Consider the following 15,193-nt stretch of genomic DNA (forward strand, 5'->3'; position numbering starts at 1 on the left):
GCTGTGTATCTAGGACATGTATGTATCTGCTGTGTATCTAGGACATGTATGTGACTGCTGTGTATCTAGAACATGTATGTTTCTGCTGTGTATTTAGGACATGTATGTATATGCTGTGTATTTAGGACATGTATGTGTCTGCTGTGTGTCTAGGACATGTATGTGTCTGCTGTGTATCTAGGACATGTATGTATCTGCTGTGTATCTAGGACATGTATGTGACTGCTGTGTATTTAGGACATGTATGTGACTGCTGTGTATCTAGGACATGTATGTGACTGCTGTGTATTTAGGACATGTATGTATATGCTGTGTATTTAGGACATGTATGTGTCTGCTGTGTATTTAGAACATGTATGTGACTGCTGTGTATTTAGGACATGTATGTGACTGCTGTGTATTTAGGACATGTATGTGTCTGCTGTGTATTTAGAACATGTATGTGACTGCTGTGTATTTAGGACATGTATGTTTCTGCTGTGTATTTAGGACATGTATGTATATGCTGTGTATTTAGGACATGTATGTGTCTGCTGTGTATTTAGAACATGTATGTGACTGCTGTGTATTTAGGACATGTATGTGACTGCTGTGTATTTAGGACATGTATGTGACTGCTGTGTATTTAGGACATGTATGTATATGCTGTGTATTTAGGACATGTATGTGACTGCTGTGTATTTAGGACATGTATGTGACTGCTGTGTATCTAGGACATGTATGTGTCTGCTGTGTATTTAGGACATGTATGTGTCTGCTGTGTATTTAGAACATGTATGTGACTGCTGTGTATTTAGAACATGTATGTGACTGCTGTGTATTTAGGACATGTATGTGTCTGCTGTGTATCTAAGACATGTATGTGTCTGCTGTGTATCTAGGACATGTATGTGACTGCTGTGTATTTAGGACATGTATGTGACTGCTGTGTATCTAGGACATGTATGTATATGCTGTGTATTTAGGACATGTATGTGACTGCTGTGTATCTAGGACATGTATGTTTCTGCTGTGTATCTAGGACATGTATGTTTCTGCTGTGTATCTAGGACATGTATGTATCTGCTGTGTATCTAGGACATGTATGTGACTGCTGTGTATCTAGAACATGTATGTTTCTGCTGTGTATTTAGGACATGTATGTATATGCTGTGTATTTAGGACATGTATGTGTCTGCTGTGTGTCTAGGACATGTATGTGTCTGCTGTGTATCTAGGACATGTATGTATCTGCTGTGTATCTAGGACATGTATGTGACTGCTGTGTATTTAGGACATGTATGTGACTGCTGTGTATCTAGGACATGTATGTGACTGCTGTGTATTTAGGACATGTATGTATATGCTGTGTATTTAGGACATGTATGTGTCTGCTGTGTATTTAGGACATGTATGTGACTGCTGTGTATCTAGGACATGTATGTGACTGCTGTGTATTTAGGACATGTATGTATATGCTGTGTATCTAGGACATGTATGTATCTGCTGTGTATCTAGGACATGTATGTGACTGCTGTGTATTTAGGACATGTATGTGACTGCTGTGTATCTAGGACATGTATGTGACTGCTGTGTATTTAGGACATGTATGTATATGCTGTGTATCTAGGACATGTATGTATCTGCTGTGTATCTAGGACATGTATGTGACTGCTGTGTATTTAGGACATGTATGTGACTGCTGTGTATCTAGGACATGTATGTGACTGCTGTGTATTTAGGACATGTATGTATATGCTGTGTATTTAGGACATGTATGTGTCTGCTGTGTGTCTAGGACATGTATGTGACTGCTGTGTATTTAGGACATGTATGTGACTGCTGTGTATGTAGGACATGTATGTGACTGCTGTGTATTTAGGACATGTATGTGACTGCTGTGTATCTAGGACATGTATGTGTCTGCTGTGTATTTAGAACATGTATGTGACTGCTGTGTATTTAGGACATGTATGTGACTGCTGTGTATTTAGGACATGTATGTGTCTGCTGTGTATTTAGAACATGTATGTGACTGCTGTGTATTTAGGACATGTATGTTTCTGCTGTGTATTTAGGACATGTATGTATATGCTGTGTATTTAGGACATGTATGTGTCTGCTGTGTATTTAGAACATGTATGTGACTGCTGTGTATTTAGGACATGTATGTGACTGCTGTGTATTTAGGACATGTATGTGACTGCTGTGTATTTAGGACATGTATGTATATGCTGTGTATTTAGGACATGTATGTGACTGCTGTGTATTTAGGACATGTATGTGACTGCTGTGTATCTAGGACATGTATGTGTCTGCTGTGTATTTAGGACATGTATGTGTCTGCTGTGTATTTAGAACATGTATGTGACTGCTGTGTATTTAGAACATGTATGTGACTGCTGTGTATTTAGGACATGTATGTGTCTGCTGTGTATCTAAGACATGTATGTGTCTGCTGTGTATCTAGGACATGTATGTGACTGCTGTGTATTTAGGACATGTATGTATATGCTGTGTATTTAGGACATGTATGTGTCTGCTGTGTATCTAGGACATGTATGTGTCTGCTGTGTATTTAGGACATGTATGTTTCTGCTGTGTATTTAGGACATATATGTGTCTGCTGTGTATCTAGGACATGTATGTGTCTGCTGTGTATCTAGGACATGTATGTGACTGCTGTGTATTTAGAACTTGTATGTGACTGCTGTGTATTTAGGACATGTATGTGACTGCTGTGTATTTAGGACATGTATGTGACTGCTGTGTATTTAGGACATATATGTGTCTGCTGTGTATCTAGGACATGTATGTGTCTGCTGTGTATTTAGGACATGTATGTGACTGGTGTGTATCTAGGACATGTATGTGTCTGCTGTGTATTTAGAACATGTATGTGACTGCTGTGTATTTAGAACATGTATGTGACTGCTGTGTATTTAGGACATGTATGTGACTGCTGTGTATTTAGAACATGTATGTGACTGCTGTGTATTTAGGACATGTATGTGACTGCTGTGTATTTAGAACATGTATGTGACTGCTGTGTATTTAGGATATGCATGTGTGATGACCAAAGCCGTCTGCACATGCGGTTGGTTTGCTGCACTGTGATATAATAACAGGGTAAAGTGTAGGGCAGAGACTGACTTTAAAACTAAGAGAAAATGCACCAAACTGGTTGGCATTATCTGCTCTCTGTGATAGAGGTTAGTGTATGTTACTAGTTATCCTGATATTACATAGACAGGCATTAGAAGGGACAGAGGTATAAAACCAGAGAGGCCTCTATAAGTGGTGTATTGGATACTAGTTAGTATTGTTCTCAAGTTACCCGAACCCATTGTACAAGCCAAAGAGATATATTTTTTTATATAAAAAAATGTACAAAAACCATCTCACTAGTAAACGTGACAGTGCGTCTTCTAAGGACCCGCCTGGTGTGAGGTCCATTGTGGGGGGGGTGCCTTGGTCTCTCTCTGGTCTTGCTAATTTCAGGACACTACCTCACGAAGAGCCTACAGTACTGAGACCAGGGTGGAAGCACTGAGTGATACACGGCAAAGAGTCCACACAGGACACACAATTATAGGTACACACACCCTAGCAGTGTTATATATGTGTCTGCTGTGTATTTAGGACATGTATGTGTATGCTCTGTATTTAGGATATGTGGGCCTGAGTAATTAAGGAAAGTAAAGCAAAAAAATGAGTAAGTTTTCTCCTGGACAAAACCATGTTACAATACAAGGACTGCAAATTAGTTTATTACTTTGCACATAAGATAAATACTGGCTGTTTTTTCATGTAGCACACAAATACTTGATAGCTTATTTTACACTGAAATATAAAGTTGATCTAGGACATGTCCTACCCCAACTATAAATCTGTCCCCACGTTTTACATTTACCTCCCCTCCAATGCAACATGGTTTTGCCAAGGTGCAAAGTTACTCATTTTTTTGCTTTACTTTCCTTACTGAATCAGGCCCTGTGTGTTTACTCTGAATTGAGGACATGTATGTGCTTGCTCTGTGTTGACCTGATACACATACAGGTCATGCGTGTGTCGTGCCTGTATCTTTACTCTCTATGTAATGAGAAATGGATTTCCCAATTATTCGCAGAGTACTGCTGCGTCCTCTCTCTGTATTATGGCAAGAAGCGAGTGTATTATGTTCATATCAGCTTACGGTCTCGTTCTGTCTCTTTACCCATTAAATGTCTGATGATTTTATTACCAGTTTGTCATTTTCTTTACACCGCGACTTCTTCTTCTTCTGGAAATAGCCCAGAGCTTTGTCCCGCAAAACCTGCAGAAAAAGTCAAGATAAATTATATAGAACTTGTGTATTATAAGGAATAAAGTCATCTTTCACTATAATGTCTCACTCTGAGGTGTTTGTGTCGGTTTCTATCTTGCTTGTATGTTTTTTTGGAACAGACCGTGGAACAGCTGTCTCTCATGTTCTGCGCTCTTTCCTGGAGTGTCAGTGAGTCTCCCTAATTCCAGGTAGACATTCTGCACTCCCTGCAAAGTGTAGTTAGGGGTCAACATACCGCCAATCACATTATTGTGATCCGACCCTCAACGTGAAAATGACACAAATGCAGTCAGCAGACAGCGGCACCTACAAGGCTCTCTCATTACCTGGGGATAGAGCCAGGAATCCTCCATAGACAGAGACAACTGTTAGTGGTTCCTAATGGAACTAAACTGGAGATTGGTTCCTTCCACACCCACAGATGTACGGGTTAGAGGCTCGTTGTACCAGAACATTGGACGGCTGGGTGGAAACCTGCCCTGTCTACCCCAGGAGATGGCGTATATACCTTGATCTCATGACATATATATATATATATAAAACTTTATATGAACAACATATGTAATAGGGGAGAGACCACCACTAGTAGGACTCCCAGGTGCCTCTATACTCCCCCTAATAAGGGTAAACTGTGACGGGAGGGTCTCACCTCATACAGGTAATCAAAGATCTCCAGAATAGTGAGGATACTGGCCCCGATAAACAGCCCCATCTGACCTCCAATGTCACCTGTAGAAACACATAATTATAGAAGCCCCCAACCCAACAAGTTCTTCCCATCACAACAGGACCCCCCCTCCCCACAGAGGCGGCAGTTTTCACTTCATAGAATAACATTATTTGTGTCTCCAGGTTCCTCTAGTGTGTCTCTTACCCAGCAGCCCGGCCACTTCATACGCCTTCTTCTGCTCAATCGTCTCATAGTTCAATGCTTCAAAGAAGATGTCCAAAACCAGAACATTGTCCCTAAGAAAAGAGACAATCAGATGTGATCTAGTGAGCTATTTGTGAGCTAAGGATAATCATCCATGAGCAAGAGTCAGCCGCCCATTAAGAATAGTCATCACTGAACTAGGGACAATCATCGGTGAGCTAGGCACAGTCATCACTGAGCTGGGGACAGTCATCACTGAGCTGGGGACAGTCATCACTGAACTAGGCACAGTCATCAGTGAGCTGGGGACAGTCATCACTGAGCTGGGGACAGTCATCGGTGAGCTAGGGACAGTCATCTATGAGCTAGGGACAGTCATCCATGAGCTAGGGACAGTCATCGATGAGCTAGGCAGAGTCATCACTGAGCTAGGGACAGTCATCACTGAGCTGGGGACAGTCATCACTGAACTAGGCACAGCCATCAGTGAGCTGGGGACAGTCATCACTGAGCTGGGGACAGTCATCGGTGAGCTAGGGACAGTCATCGATGAGCTAGGGACAGTCATCACTGAGCTGGAGACAGTCATCACTGAGCTAGGGACAGTAATCTGTATGCTAGGGACAGTCATCACTGAGCTAGGGACAGTCATCACTGAGCTAGGGACAGTCATCACTGAGCTGGGGACAGTCATCGATGAGCTAGGTACAGTCATCACTGAGCTAGGGACAGTATTCTGTGAGCTAGGGACAGTCATCACTGAGCTAGGGACAGTCATCAGTGAACTAGGCACAGTCATCACTGAGCTGGGGACAGTCATCACTGAGCTGGGGACAGTCATCACTGAACTAGGCACAGTCATCAGTGAGCTGGGGACAGTCATCACTGAGCTGGGGACAGTCACCACTGAGCTAGGGACAGTCATCAGTGAACTAGGGACAGTCATCACTGAGCTAGGCACAGTCATCAGTGAGCTAGGGACAGTCATCACTGAGCTAGGTACAGTCATCACTGAGCTAGGGACAGTCATCACTGAGCTAGGTACAGTCATCACTGAGCTAGGCACAGTCATCACTGAGCTGGGGACAGTCATCACTGAGCTGGGGACAGTCATCACTGAACTAGGCACAGTCATCACTGAGCTGGGGACAGTCATCACTGAGCTGGGGACAGTCATCACTGAACTAGGCACAGTCATCACTGAGTTGGGGACAGTCATCACTGAACTAGGCACAGTCATCAGTGAGCTAGGGACAGTCATCACTGAGCTGGGGACAGTCATCGGTGAGCTAGGGACAGTCATCGATGAGCTAGGGACAGTCATCCATGAGCTAGGGACAGTCATCGATGAGCTAGGCACAGTCATCACTGAGCTGGGGACAGTCATCACTGAGCTGGGGACAGTCATCACTGAACTAGGCACAGTCATCAGTGAGCTGGGGACAGTCATCACTGAGCTGGGGACAGTCATCGATGAGCTAGGGACAGTCATCACTGAGCTGGAGACAGTCATCACTGAGCTAGGGACAGTAATCTGTGAGCTAGGGACAGTCATCACTGAGCTAGGGACAGTCATCACTGAGCTGGGGACAGTCATCGATGAGCTAGGGACAGTCATCACTGAGCTACGGACAGTAATCTGTGAGCTAGGGACAGTCATCACTGAGCTAGGGACAGTCATCACTGAGCTAGGGACAGTCATCAGTGAACTAGGGACAGTCATCACTGAGCTAGGCACAGTCATCAGTGAGCTAGGGACAGTCATCACTGAGCTAGGGACAGTCATCACTGAGCTAGGGACAGTCATCACTGAGCTAGGTACAGTCATCACTGAGCTAGGGACAGTCATCACTGAGCTAGGTACAGTCATCACTGAGCTAAGGACAGTCATCAGTGAGCTAGGGACAGTCATCACTGAGCTAGGGACAGTCATCACTGAACTAGGGACAGTCATCACTGAGCTAGGGACAGTCATCACTGAGCTAGGGACAGTCATCAGTGAGCTAGGGACAGTCATCACTGAGCTAGGTACAGTCATCACTGAGCTAGGGACAGTCATCACTGAGCTAGGGACAGTCATCACTGAGCTAGGGACAGTCATCACTGAACTAGGGACAGTCATCACTGAACTAGGGACAGTCATCACTGAGCTAGGGACAGTCATCACTGAACTAGGGACAGTCATCACTGAGCTAAGGACAGTCATCAGTGAGCTAGGTACAGTCATCACTGAGCTAGGGACAGTCATCACTGAGCTAGGGACAGTCATCAGTGAGCTAGGTACAGTCATCACTGAGCTAGGGACAGTCATCAGTGAGCTAGGTACAGTCATCACTGAGCTAGGTACAGTCATCACTGAGCTAGGGACAGTCATCACTGAGCTAGGGACAGTCATCACTGAGCTAGGTACAGTCATCACTGAGCTGGGGACAGTCATCAGTGAGCTAGGTACAGTCATCACTGAGCTAGGGACAGTCATCAGTAAGCTAGGGACAGTCATCACTGAGCTAGGGACAGTCATCAGTGAGCTAGGGACAGTCATCAGTAAGCTAGGGACAGTCATCCATGAGTTAGGGGCAGTCACACATGTGCTAGAATTAGTCACCCGTGAGCTAGGAACGGTTAGAGACAGTGCAGTGGAGGAGAGGGAACCAGTGTGAGAGTCCGAGGACAACAGACCTCTATAATTCTATGTTATTAGTGATGATTTTAGAGTGCTGGAGAGGACAGAACATGATAGATTTCCTTCCTCAGTGGAGCCAATGAACAGGACGATACTCACGCAATTTCTTCCTCCGACTTTTTGTACTTTTTGGCCAGGTATTTGGCAGACGATTTGCTCGGGATTTTCACCATAGACAACTCCTTCCCAAATCTGACCATACTGCACGGCGTCTCACACACACAGGAATACTTAGCGTCATCCGCCTTGGATTCTGTACATGATAAATCACATCAGTGAGAATGATACACAAAGCAGAAATGTCCCCTCACTCTCAGGACACATGTAATACAGACAGTCCCGGTGTCCCCTCACTCTCAGGACACATGTAATACAGACAGTCCCGGTGTCCCCTCACTCTCAGGACACATGTAATACAGACAGTCCCGGTGTGCCCTCACTCTCAGGATACATGTAATACAGACAGTCCCGGTGTCCCCTCAATCTCAGTACACGTGTAATACAGACAGTCCTGATGTCCTCTCACTCTCAGGACACATGTAATACAGACAGTCCCGGTGTCCTCTCACTCTCAGGACACATGTAATACAGACAGTCCCGGTGTCCCCTCACTCTCAGGACACATGTAATACAGACAGTCCCGGTGTCCCCTCACTCTCAGGACACAGGTAATACAGACAGTAGCGGTGTCCCCTCACTCTCAGGACACATGTAATACAGACAGTCCCGGTGTCCTCTCACTCTCAGGACACATGTAATACAGACAGTCCCGGTGTCCTCTCACTCTCAGGACACACATAATACAGACAGTCCCGGTGTCCCCTCACTCTCAGGACACATGTAATACAGACAGTCCCGGTGTCCCCTCACTCTCAGGACACAGGTAATACAGACAGTCCCGGTGTCCCCTCACTCTCAGGACACATGTAATACAGACAGTCCCGGTGTCCCCTCACTCTCAGGACACATGTAATACAGACAGTCCCGGTGTCCTCTCACTCTCAGGACACATGTAATACAGACAGTCCCGGTGTCCCCTCACTCTCAGGATACATGTAATACAGACAGTCCCGGTGTCCCCTCACTCTCCCGCTGTCCCCTCACTGACCCCCGTGTTTTGGTTTTGGTTTTGGTTTTGTTTGGTTTTGTTTTGCAATTTTGTTTAAAATATATTCAATAGATAATGCTGCTAGATAAGACTTTCTGCAGCCAGAAAATAGTTTCTGGAGAAGGGGATATGACACCCCAAACTGTTGGTAATGTTTGGTAATGTTTGCAAAAATGCCTCCTCTATCCTGCTCTCTTCCTGCTATAACAATTGCTAGAAGAGTTTCAAGAATAATTGCAAGAATAATGTATAGAATAATTGCTCTGTCCCTGCTCTAATGCTGCCTGTGACCTAACCCTGCTCTCTCCTTCTGGCAAATGGCGCTGGATTGCTGTGGAGGTGAGTATTTATGGATTTCAAATATCGCGAGAACCGAGTTCCGAGATCCGTTGACGTCACAATGACGTTTTGCCTCGATTTCGATTACGAATTGGTGCCAGAATACAGAGCCGAGGTGATAGATATAGGTGAAGTTCGGGCAGGTTCGGTTCTCGGGGAACCGAGCCCGCCCATCTCTACTCTCAGGACACATGTAATACAGACGGTCCCAGTGCCCCCTCAATCTTAGTACACGTGTAATACAGACAGTCCTGATGTCCCCTCACTCACAGGACACATATAATACAGACAGTCCCGGTGTCCCCTCACTCTCAGTTAGAGATGGGCGGGCTCGGTTCCCAGAGATCCGAACCCACCCGAACTTCGCCTATCCGAGTTCCGAGCCGAGCGGGCTCGGTACTCTCCCGCCCATTCGGAATCGAAATCGAGGCAAAACGTCATTGTGACGTATTCGTATTTCAGAACTCGGTTCTCGCGAGATTTGAAAAGCATAAATACCGCATACACAGCAATCCATCGCCATTTGACAGAGGGAGAGAGCAGGGTTAGGTCACAGGCTGTATTAGAGTAGGGACAGAGCAATAATTGTACACATTATTCTTTGTATTACTATTTAAATTCTAATCTATTCAATTCTATTATTATTACCAATTCTATTAGCAATTGTTAGAGCAGGAAGAGAGAAGGATAGAGGAGGTTTCTTTTTCAATATTTTGCACTACAAGTGCTTTGGGGTGTCCCATATTCCCCAGTGTGAAACACTAATTTTTCTGGCTCCCAAAAGTCATATTTAGCAGCATTATCTATCTATACAATATTTTGCACTACAAGTGCTTTGGGGGTCATTAAAATGGATTCAAAGCAGTCTACATATGAGCAGAATCAGCAAGCAGGTGCTGGCACCAGTCCTGATGGTAGTGTTCCCAGTACGTCATCTGGTAAAGCCTATGTAAAAGTACATAGTCTTTTTAAATCAGGGGGAAAAAACACACCCCAAAAAAATTTACCGTGTTGAAGCGAAAAAGAAGTGTAACTGAGGAAAAGTTAACTGCCGATAAAAAATTTTTTTTGCCAACATGCCATTCTACACACGCAGTGGCAAAGACAGAATGAGGCCTTCACCTTTCTCTATTAGTGGCAGATCCAAAAATGTTACTGAGCCTTCTTCTTGTACGGTCACTCGTGACCAAGCAAGACCAAGTAATTTGGAGTCTAAAAGGGGTGGACAACTACTGTTACGCGGGAAAGCCGAGCTGCAAGATAACAGTAAGGCATTAGAGGATAATGTTTGCTCTGAATCAGAAATTACACCAATCCCTGTGGAGAGTCCATCCAACAGTGGGATGTCTAATCGAGAGCATTCTGTTTGTGTACCCATAAAGAGGGGCCCTTTCAGCAGCTGATGTGTGCCTGAATAGCCCGAGTGTAGCCGGTGATACACAAATTGAGGATGCCACTTTTGAATTAGAAGAGGATGAGGGGGAGATTTGTGTAGGCGACGAGGGCGCTAATGACGATGTTGATGAGGATGATGCAGACAGATACCAAATTGCCTTTCTCAATTTCTATTTATATTCTAGACTCTATAACGGCTGAACAGTTTTCTATTTTACTCCTAGTAGAGAGTGGATCTGATGCAGACAGATACCAAACTGCCTTTGTCCATTTCTTTTTATATTGTACAGTCTATATCGGCTGAATTTTTTACTATTTTCTACAAGTGGAGAGAGGACTAGAGAGACAAAAACCAGTCCAGGTCTGATGCAGACAGAAACCAAACTGCCTTTGTCCATTTCTTTAGATATTTAACTATAAGTGTAGGGTGTAATATACACCCAAAGGCGATGGCTGCATTGCCAATATGCATAGATGGAGAGGAAGACAATCTAGTTTGTGTGTAGAATTAATGATGGCCTACCAGGAATTAAACTGTATTTTTCATAATTGTATAGCTTTACAGCTACATTACTTATCCAAGAAACAGGTGGAGCACTAAATTCGGTTATTTTATGCCCCAAAACATTGATTTTTAAACAAAATTGCAAAACAAAACCAAACAAAGCCAAAACCAAAACCAAAACACGCAAGGGCGGTTTGTCAAAACCAAAACACAACGGTAATCCAGATCCAAAACCAAAACCAAAACACGGGGCTCAGTGAGCCTCTCTACTCTCAGTACATGTGTAATACAGACAGTCCTGCTGTCCCCTCACTCTCAGGACACATGTAATACAGACAGTCCCGGTGTCCATTCACTCTCAGGACACATGTAATACAGACAGTCCCGGTGTCCCCTCACTCTCAGGACACATGTAATACAGACAGTCCCGGTGTCCATTCACTCTCAGGACACATGTAATACAGACAGTCCCAGTGTCCCCTCACTCTCAGGACACCTATAATACAGACAGTCCCGGTGTCCCCTCACTCTCAGGACACATGTAATACAGACAGTCCCGGTGTCCCCTCACTCTCAGGACACATGTAATACAGACAGTCCCGGTGTCCCCTCACTCTCAGGACACATGTAATACAGACAGTCCCGGTGTCCCCTCACTCTCAGGACACATGTAATACAGACAGTCCCGGTGTCCCCTCACTCTCAGGACACATGTAATACAGACAGTCCCGGTGTCCCCTCACTCTCAGGACACATGTAATACAGACAACCCTGGTGTCTCCTCACTCTCAGGACACATGTAATACAGACAGTCCTGGTGTCCCCTGACTCTCAGGACACATGTAATACAGACAGTCCCGGTGTCCCCTCACTCTCAGGACACATGTAATACAGACAGTCCTGGTGTCCCCTCACTCTCAGGACACATGTAATACAGACAGTCCCGGTGTCCCCTCACTCTCAGGACACATGTAATACAGACAACCCTGGTGTCTCCTCACTCTCAGGACACATGTAATACAGACAGTCCTGGTGTCCCCTCACTCTCAGGACACATGTAATACAGACAGTCCCGGTGTCCCCTCACTCTCAGGACACATGTAATACAGACAGTCCCGGTGTCCCCTCACTCTCAGGACACATGTAATACAGACAGTCCCGGTGTCCCCTCACTCTCAGGACACATGTAATACAGACAGTCCCGGTGTCCCCTCACTCTCAGGACACATGTAATACAGACAGTCCGGGTGTCCCCTCACTCTCAGGACACATGTAATACAGACAGTCCCGGTATCCCCTCACTCTCAGGACACATGTAATACAGACAGTCCCGGTGTCCCCTCACTCTCAGGACACATGTACTACAGACAACCCTGGTGTCTCCTCACTCTCAGGACACATGTAATACAGACAACCCTGGTGTCTCCAGACCAGTGGTGAATTGGGGATTTAGAGTGGCCCTGTAAATAATTATTGAAGTGGGTTTATGTGGGCGGGAACAAATGAACTGTAGGTGGGACAAACACAAAAGTGGGCGGGATTTAGAACTACTGGAATTTGGTTGTACTAACATTTTGGAAAACCGGGATGTGATGACTTAAGACACAGTGGGTCATCTCTTAGGCAATGCAGGTAAAAGCTGTTAGTCCTGTGCTTTAAAAATACATGAATCCTTTTGCATTGTTTATTTGCTACTAACACTTCCCTCCAATATTCCCTTTATAGAAACAGATCTGACTTTGTTTAATAAGTTTAACTGTTACGAAACATGTTGGATTAATCGTGTTTGATCAGTCTGCCAGAGCAGCATATGAGCACCTCACCGTTCTGTTACATCTTTCCCTCATGTCTCCCCTCCCTATAGCTTTGTATGTAAGTGCGTGTGACTGCGAGGGCTACCGAGGGTCCTCGGTATACCAGGTAGGATATCCTTGTGTGACTGTGCGTCACCACAGGGCGGTACACGGCATCGCTCCTCGCTGCTCAGACAGACAGAGCACTTCCTGTCTGAGGCCATTCAGCAACAGTCTGTTGCTGTCCACTGACCACTAATGGCTTTGATTGTCGCCCCCACCTGAGCCTCACCCCCCATTCGCAGCCCCTCCTTGTCCAGTGGGGAAAAAAATTAAAAAAGTAATACTCCATGCGGCCTCGTTAGGCCACCATTAGGCCCCCGACCTATAGGCCTTCCCGGTAAGGCCTATGCCCAATCCACCCCTGATACCTGTGTTTTTTTCTCCAGGGATCACAATACTATCGCCAGCGTTTATTCCTGAGATGAAACGGCCGTCTCATCGACAGAGACTGTTTTCTCCTGCAATAAAGCTTTTTGCTCTGCTAGAAAACGCCCCTCCAATTATACTCACTTAATATTATGACGTTTTTGTCTGTTTTTTTGTGATCCATCAATAGAGACTCTAAGCCCCTTTTTACTTCATGTTTCCCAAACAGTTTTATTTCTGAAAATAACACTTATCCCAGTGGAGAAATGTCACTTATCATCGTGATCTTACATCTCCTCCACTCGGGCAGGGGCTGGGCACGTGGTAATTATAATACATCAGTTATATTAACCGTTTTCCCATCCTGACAAAGTGTCCCACTTTAGGTGACATAGTCCAACTGTCTCAACTGCCAGCGATGTTGGGGGGTATTTTCTGCTCCCTATGGTGGTAATGCCGAGCTCTTTTTAAGTCAAGCGGAGGTGGCTCTAATCATCCACTGAGGCCTTGGCACTTCACATATCCATATCACCAATGTAACCTAACCATACACCTGAGGACTTGGCACTTCCCCAAATGATGAAGCCATGCCCCCATTGTAGTGTAAACACCCCACCCCCTGAGGACTTGGCACTTCCCTACTTGACGCAAGCCATGTCCCCAATGTACCATTACCAGCCCCCTTTTCTGTGTGTCCTCAGCCCACCGACTGTTCTGGACAGTGAAGGGGCAAAACCACCTTCTTTCTGGAAGTCAGGAAATTGCTGAATGTTGGAGGAAAACTTCAGTCAGATAAAAATTATTATTTATTTTAAACATTTTTGATTGAAAGCAAATTAGTAAAATGATGTACTTCAATCTGCCTCAAAGGTACAATATTTATAATAGAATAGAATAGAAGACGGCAGCAGGAGGACTCAGCCCCCGGTATTACAGACCTATTTTTTTCAGAGCAGGGTCCGCACACTCCATGTATTCTGTTGGGCTGCAAACTCTGTCGTTCCCTGGGGAGAGAACACACTGTTAGTATCTCACCTGCTTGTCGTTCCCAGTCTGTCCTCCCACATCCACCTCTCTCATTACACTGCGTCACCTCTATATCTGACTGTCGTTGAAAGTTCTTTTTTTCATTTTAAATGGATTTTGAATTGTGGGGTTACCTGGAGGATGGGGGGGGGGTGTTTGTAGGACTAAAGGGTGTACAGAAGAAGGGGGAGAGGATTAGATAGAGAGGAAGCCTGGAGCACTGAGCATTAAACTAGTTCCGGACGTATAGTGTTGTTGTACTGGTACCATAGGCTCCAGGTCTTGTGGAAAGCGAACACCCGGGGCTGAGTCATTAGGGAAAGAAAAGCAAAAAAAAAAGAAGTAACTTTGCACATTGGCAAAACCATGTTGCATCGGAGGGGGAGGTAAATGTAAAATGTGAGGACAGATGTATAGTTGGGGTAGGACATGTCCTAGATCACCTTTATATTTCAGTGTACAAATAAAACTATCAAGTATTTGTGTGTTACATGAAAATCAGCCAGTATTTATCTTATGTGCAAAGTAATAAACTAATGAGCACCCCTTGTATTGTAACATGGTTTGTCCAGGAGAAAACGTACTCATTCTTTTGACTTTCCTTAATGACTCAGACCCTCTATCATTAAGTGGGCTGGATAGGTGGCCCATTGTGGATACATAACATGTGTCTCTTTAGTCTGCAGGGCTGCTTCTGCCATTCCTTGTAGTATGTTCTTTAAAGAGTAACTTCAC

General features: G+C 44.8%; 1 protein-coding gene across 2 annotated transcripts in view; it reads right to left on the bottom strand.

Moving 5' to 3' along the window:
• LOC142159411 (acid-sensing ion channel 1C-like) overlaps positions 1 to 15,193 on the bottom strand; it is a 79,100-nt gene that overhangs the window by 15,273 nt on the left and 48,634 nt on the right. The window contains exons 6-10 of one of the 2 annotated variants that reach the window (XM_075214285.1): positions 14,371 to 14,436; positions 7,963 to 8,116; positions 5,181 to 5,272; positions 4,956 to 5,035; positions 4,223 to 4,294 (exon numbers count right to left, since the gene is read on the bottom strand). In XM_075214285.1, coding sequence (XP_075070386.1) covers positions 4,223 to 4,294; positions 4,956 to 5,035; positions 5,181 to 5,272; positions 7,963 to 8,116; positions 14,371 to 14,436 — 464 coding nt within the window. The remainder of the gene's footprint in view (positions 1 to 4,222; positions 4,295 to 4,955; positions 5,036 to 5,180; positions 5,273 to 7,962; positions 8,117 to 14,370; positions 14,437 to 15,193) is intronic. The other variant, XM_075214286.1, reaches the window with a different exon arrangement.

This window comes from Mixophyes fleayi, chromosome 5 (assembly GCF_038048845.1).
Source record: "Mixophyes fleayi isolate aMixFle1 chromosome 5, aMixFle1.hap1, whole genome shotgun sequence".
NCBI lineage: Eukaryota > Metazoa > Chordata > Amphibia > Anura > Limnodynastidae > Mixophyes > Mixophyes fleayi.